Genomic DNA, 7,238 nt, shown 5'->3' on the forward strand with positions numbered 1-7,238 from the left:
GTGAAATCAGGCTGCTCCTTGAAGGCAAAGATTCTGAAGCTTTGTATGACATACTTTGGCATATTACAAGAAAGTCCTTGGAGAGGGACATCATACTTGGAACTGTGGAGGGACAGTGCAAGAGTGGAAGACCCTGGATGAGATGGACTGACTCAGTGACTGGCACAATGGGGCTAGGTGTGTTAGAGATAACAGGGTTGGCACAGAGGAGAGCAAGATTTGGAGCTTTGGTATATAGGATCCCTATGAGCCGCAAGTGACTTGATGGCACATAACAACAATATTAAGATATATTGAAAAAATAAAGTTTTTGTTGATTTAATGTTAAGATATAAAGTAATATATTGATGGGACATAGTATACTTTAGAAGAAAAATGTAAGCCAGTTGATTATTAATTGGAAATTTAAAAATTCAAAATTTTCCCTGAAAGAATGTTTATAACAAATAGTAGAATTTGGTAAAGAGCGTGGAGCTTCGCCTAAGAAAAATTAAGCCCTACCCAGTACTGTGAGGAGGAATCATTTGAAAGAAGACAAATAGAAAAAGAGATATTTTGCCAATAAACAGAGGCTAGGTAAAGCTGATGAATGTGCTTAATTCATGTTGACCAGCTAGGTCAACTTGGTGAGAAGAAGGCTGAAGCTTACTTTAGTTAAAGTATGCTGGTGAATATGTGAAACTTGTGGTGACCAGCTGGGTCTACGTGATGAGTGGATGCAGGAGATATGCAGTGAGGAAGTGACAAGCTGAGTTTGGACTTGTTTCCTTGAGCACTGTCCAGCTAGCATGATGAATTGATAAATGAAGAAGGGTCACTGGTTTGAAAAGCAGGGATTCCTGAAAATCCCTGCTGCGTTTACTTGGCTCATATGGGTCCAAAGTTGAGTGAGGCAACTAGGTGGTCTGAAACACAAGAAGAAGGGTGGACTCCTGAGTTTGTGGGTGATTCCCAAATGGACCTAGCCAAGGATGGCTGGGGATGTGCTCACCAGAACCCAACCAACAAAGAGATAATGGTTCATTCTAAGAGCCAGTGTTAATTACTGTTACCTAATGGTTTGCTCTGGATTAGACTTTTGTTTATGAAAGTGGATGCTGAAAGTTTCAACTGTAATAGATTCTTCAAGGGGAAAAAAATGCATGCTTGTTTCCTCAGAGCACTGGTTTGGTAGGAATGGGAAAATTAACAATTGGCTATCTGCTAAATGTGCAGACTGTATTTAGAAAAGGTCATGGTACTAGGGTTATTATAGCTAATGTTAGATGGATCTTGGCTGAAAACAGAGAGCATCATAGGAATGTTTATCTGTGTTTCATTGGCTATGCAAATGTATTTGACTGTGTGAGTCACAACAAACTGTGGCTGACTCTGAGAAGAATGGGAATCCCAGAACATTTGATTGTGCTTATATGAAATCTATACTTGGCGTCAGAAGAGAGAAAGGTAACACTGCATGGATCAAAAATCCATAAGGGTGTCCTATCTCCGTACCTTTCACTCTGTATGTGGAATAGATCATCCAAGAATATGGGCTTTACAAGGAGGAATGTGGCATCAAGATTGGAGGAGGATTCATCAACAACTTGTGTTATGCAGATTATACAACTTGCTGAAACTGAGGAGGATCTGAGGCATTTGTTGCACAAAGTCAAGGACTGTAGCCTTCAATATGGATTGAAGTGCAACATAAAACAAAACAAAATAAAACAAAAACCAAAACACTCAAAAATTCTCACCATTGCACTGATTGGCAGCATCATGATAGATGGTGAAGAGATTGAGATTGTTAACAGCTTTAGTTTGCTTGGCTACACAATCAACACTATTGGTACCAGCAGCCAGGTAATCAAAAGATTAATTGAATTGGGAAAGTCTGCTTTCAGAGACCTCTCCAGAGTATTGAATAGCAATGATGCCAGTCTGGAGAGTAAGGTATGCCTGATCCAGGTCATGGTCTTCACAATTATTTGCTATGCATCAGAAAGCTAGACAATGACTAGTGATGATAGAAGAATTGATGCCTTTGAGCTGAGAGTCAGAGAAGAGTATTGAATATACCATGGACAAGAACAAACAGGTTCATTCTGGAAATGGTGAAACCAGGCTGTGCTTTATTTGACATACTTTGGACATGTTGCAAGGAGGAACCAGTCCTTGGAGAGGTATGTCACGCTTGGGATGGTAGAGAGACAGTGCAAGAAAGGAAACCCTGGATGTGATGGATTAACTAAATGACTGGAGTAATGAGGGTAGGTGTGTCAGAGGCAATAAGGTTGGCAATAAGAGCAGGATTTAGAGCTGCTGTGCATAGTATCGTTATGAGTTGCAAGTGACTGGGTAGCACATAACAACAACAATCTATATTGGGGTGGTTAAGACAAAAGTAGTGGAACAGCTGACTTACATATTTTACAGATAGATAGATACATACATAGATGATATAGATATAGATGTTATAGATGATATAGATATAAATGATATATAGAATAGATATAGATATATAGATAGATAGAGATAGAAATGATAGAGATAGAGATAGATATAATAGTTGTTGTTGTTGTTGTTGTGTGCCGTTGAGTCGTTTGCGACTCATAGCGACCCTATGCACAACAGCCCTAAACCCTGCTCTATCCTGCGCCAACCGCACTGCCTCTGACACACCCATCCTGATTCCATATATATATATGCTAATTTGTCAAATATTAAGAAATAATGGCTATAAAAGTAGAAAAGTTTGCAAGTGAACTGCAGTGTTCATTTAAAATTGGCTTTTTTAGCTATTACATTATTCCCCTCTGGTTTCCAGCTAACTTAACTGCAGACTCATCATCTTGCAAATCATCATCAGCTGAGGGACTAGTGTAAGAGAGAGCAATACCCACCCTGAGCAACAAGACGTGAGCAAGACTGGAGTAGGACTCTTCTGTGAGCGAAAACCTGGTGATGGCTGTGGAGAGACTGTCATTGCTATGGCTAAACTGTGGCAAGATGTAACCAGAGGAGCCCTGAGATAAAGCCCACAGTTATCTATTTTGCCATTCTTGCCAGATGATGGAAGAAAAAGCTCCACGATGGACTGAAACTGAAACCTGGACTAATTGAGGAACTGTGCCTGGGACTGTTAGACTAAAACCTGGACTTACATTTGGTGATAATCTTTGTCTCCCCTCTCTCTGACTTACCTCATAATAAACTCCATTCTCAGTACCACAACTGTGAGTAAAATCTGCGAGTCAACAACAAATAAATGAACTTCTTTCTGCTGGTGTGACCCTAGAGATAACATGTGTCTCTAGACACCTCATCTGCATCCACCTCCAGCAGTTCACCGGCTCTTCCATCACCTCTTTCATCACCATGTCTTACTCCTGCTGCCTGCCCAAACTGAGCTGCCACACCAGCTGCTCCTCTCAGCTCTGCATGCCCCCCAGCTGCCACAGTTGCACCCTTCCTGGGGCCTGCAACATCCCACCAATGTGGGCAACTGCGGTTGGCTCAGCCAGGGCTCCTTCGAGAGCAATCTCCAGTTTCATTTGGAATGGAAAGAAGCCTCAAATAAGCAAAGCACTCCTTAAAAAAAAACAAGGTAGGAGTCATATCAATCCCTGATTTCAAATCCTACTACACTGCTGTGGTGGTCAAGACAGCATGGAACTGGTATAATGACAGACACATAGATCAATGGAATAGAATTGAGAACCCACAAATCAGCCCATCTACCTATGGTCGACTGATTTTTTACAAGGAGAAGAAAGACAAGGAGAAGAAATCGGTTAAGTGGTGAAATGACAGCCTTTTTAACAAATGGTGTTGGCAAAATTGGAAAACTATCTGGAGAAAACTCATTCAAGTTCCACACCTCACTCCATACACAAAAAACAACTCAAGGTGGATTATGGACCTAGGACTAAAACCAAGGACTATAAAATCCATTCAAGAAAAGCTTGGTAGAACTCTAGAAGTCCTAATTCACAACATAAACAGTCTTCCAAGCATCCTGACCAATCTACAACTAGGAGAAGATAAAATAGATAAATAGGATCTTCAAAGAATCAAATCCTTATGCACATCCAAAAATTTCTCCAACAAGGTAAAAGAAGGAAGCCACAGATTGGGGGAAAAAATGTAATGACATGTCAGAAAAGGGACTTCTATCTAGAATTTATAAAATACTAGAGCACCACAACAAGATAAAGGTAAACAATACAATTGAAAAATGGTCACAGGATATGAACAAACACTTCACCAAAGAAGACATTCAGATGGCTAACAAACATATGAAGAAATCCCTAGCTCTAAGAGAGATGCAAATCAAAACATGGAGAAGGTGCGGGAACTGGAGCGGGAGAATGCGGAGCTGGAGTGCTGCATCGTGAGCACTGCCAGCAGCAGGTGCCCTAGGCGTGCCGAGACTACCAGTCCTACTTCTGAACCATCGAGGAGCTCCAGCAGAAGATTCTGTGTACCAAGTCTGAGAATCCCAGGCTGGTGGTGCAGACTGATGATGCCAAGCTGACCTCTGATGACTTCAGAACAAAGTATCAGACGGAGCTGTCCTTGAGGCAGGTGGTGGAGGCCAACATCAACAGCCTGCGCAGGATCCTGGCTGAGCGGACCCTGTGCAAGTCCGACCTGGAAGAGCTATTTTGCATCAAGAAGAACCATGAGGAGGAAGTCAAGTCCCTTAGACCAGATTGGAGACCGGCTCAACGTCGAGGTGGACACTGCACCTTCTGTGGACCTGAACCATGTGCTGAACGAGACCAGGTGCCAGTTTGAGGCCCTGGTGGAGACCAACCGGAAGGGACATGGAAGAATGGTACAAAAATCAGTCTGAAGAGCTGAACAAGCAGGTGGTGTCCAGCTCAGAGCATCTTCAGACCTGCCAAGCAAAGGTCATGGAGCTGAGATGCACAGTCAATGCCCTGGACATCGAGCTTCAGGCCCAGCACAACCTGAGAGAGTCTCTGGAAAACACCCTGACCCGAACCTAGGCGCATTAGAGCTCCCAGCTGTCCCAGGTGCAGTGCATGATCAGTAACGTGGAGTCCCAGCTGGGTGAGATCCGCTGTGACCTGGAGCACCAGGTGCTGCTGGACGTGAGAGCCCGGCTGGAGTGTGAGATCAACACGTACCGAGGGCTGCTGGAGAGCGAGGACTGCAAGCTTCCCTGCAAACCTTGTGCCACCACTAATGCTTGTGGAAACTCCTGCGAATCCTGTTCTCAAACACGTTGCTGTTAATATAGAAGTTTGAATCCTCTCTGAAGACACTAATGACACCATTGGATTAAGACTAGCAAAGAACCTTGGATCCTTCTTTAGCCTGAGCCCAGTCAATATTAAGGAGTCTTGTGCCGCCTGGTATTTGTACACACTTGAATGCATTCCAGACTGAACAAGCAAACACAAACATTAGCTTTCACGGTCTAGAAACCTCCTTCATGCTGAAGGTGGAGCATCTTTATTCCTAACGATGCCCAATGGCTTCCAACCCAACTATAGGCCCTTTATCTGCTTTCTTCTCTAGGAGTGAGGGGTTGTGCTAGCTTCAATCCCTTTGGCCTTGCTAGAGAGACACTCATTATCATGTGCCCCCATGTCCCATTTTCTACCCACTAAACAGGGTGCAAGAGTCAACAACGAAGAAAAGACACAACAGGAAATTTAAAGAGAGATTTATGAAAATAGCACAAGCCAGGTTTTTGGGATTCTGGAGCAAGGTCACATCATTTGTAGAGGAGAAGTGTACTATTGGGACCTGGTTAGCTTGATCACTGGACTTCAGTTATTCACCTGAAACTCTACTTTATGAACTTGATTCTGTTGGAATGATCGAGTAAGTATTAAAGCTAAATAGGTTTAGAAGTGGTTCACTATTAGACTCCTAACCATGCCATCTATACAAAATTACTTATGGTAACATTCAAAAAATTTAATCTCTATAACATCTGCTTTTGCATAACAGCATTCTTCATATTTCTCAAAAATATTTGCACGTAAAATTTAGCTTTTTTTAAAAAAATTAAAATATTTGCTTAAACATTAGTCATATCCTCATCTGGATAAAGTAAGCAGAGAGGTTGCCCAGGTGTTTTGGTTGTCATTGATATATAAAAAATAACTCCAATATTCAGTAGCTTAAAATAATGATTTTAACTTGCTGACAATTTTATGAGATAGAAACTTGAGAACTACTGAGCTGCACATGTCTAAATGATGTCTGTCTGCAGACACTTTGTAAGAAGGCCCAATTACACTGTTGCCAATTGATGAAGATCATTAGTATGAGCTCAGCACAGGCTTTGGCTATGATGCTATTTACTTTCAGCACAGGATTCTGATATAGTGGTTGACTTTTCCCCACAGTGAGCCTTTAAAATAGGAAAGAAGTGTGCAAGTAAACTCAGAAAAGGAAGTTATTTAACATTATTGTATTAGTATTATTTACAATTGCAATATTTACATTCCTGCATAGATCTCAACCATCCTAATTGTTTTTTGTCGAACATTCTTCTAAGTGGTATAGTTCCGGTCTGTGCGTTGCTGTACAGAGGTAACTCGTGGTTATTGTGATGCTAAACACTGTGACACTAATGTGCCAAATGTGATAATGGTTACTCATGGTGGACAGTGTTTGGTGGAGCTTCCCGATCAAAACAAGCTTGGAAACAAGAGTGGTAACCACTTTCAAAATGCCTTGCCTCCAGAAACTCAATGAACATGGAGAAACGACCAAAGTTATAGTTGTACAAGTGTTCAGGTCTTTCGTTCACAGGTTGCTAGGAGTCGTCAAAGACTCAACGGCACTTAACAACAATATCAAAACAGATTTAGGGAGCCCTGGTGGCTTAGTAGGGAAATTTATTTAATAAACATGTACAATATATACAGTTAGAGACTTCATAATAAAGCATGATTATGTTGTTAGAAAAGTATGAAAATCTGTTGTATTACCTTAACATATCATGTTGTTTCGCTCTTTGTGTAATATAACTTGAGACGTATCACTTTCTCCTTCATTACTGTTGAGTCAGAATCAACTCAGCTGATGCTGCAGCAGGTTTTCAAAGGCTGTAAGTAGCACAGGAGAAAGTTGCTCATCTCCCTCCTGATGGACAGCTGATGGGTTTGAATTATTTGCCTTTTGATTGAAAGAGTCACTCCTTATTCACTAGTCCTCCAGAGCTCCATGTGGATAGTCTTTTTATTAATCATTTTAGGAAAACAGATCTT

The 7,238-nt window shown here is 41.5% G+C and overlaps 1 protein-coding gene across 1 annotated transcript; it reads left to right on the forward strand.

Moving 5' to 3' along the window:
- Positions 1-3,318: 3,318 nt before the first annotated feature.
- LOC102847629 (keratin, type I cuticular Ha4-like) lies at positions 3,319-5,246 on the forward strand. Its single transcript, XM_006878946.1, is given in 7 exon segments — positions 3,319-3,472; positions 3,475-3,519; positions 3,759-3,794; positions 4,308-4,364; positions 4,367-4,691; positions 4,693-4,804; positions 4,806-5,246. Coding segments are annotated over 7 exon segments (1,128 nt in total). The 5' UTR covers positions 3,319-3,360.
- Positions 5,247-7,238: the final 1,992 nt, after the last annotated feature.

The sequence above is a fragment of the Elephantulus edwardii genome, unplaced genomic scaffold (genome assembly GCF_000299155.1).
Source record: "Elephantulus edwardii isolate Elephantulus edwardi_28Jun2011 unplaced genomic scaffold, EleEdw1.0 scaffold00001, whole genome shotgun sequence".
Taxonomy (NCBI): Eukaryota; Metazoa; Chordata; class Mammalia; order Macroscelidea; family Macroscelididae; genus Elephantulus; species Elephantulus edwardii.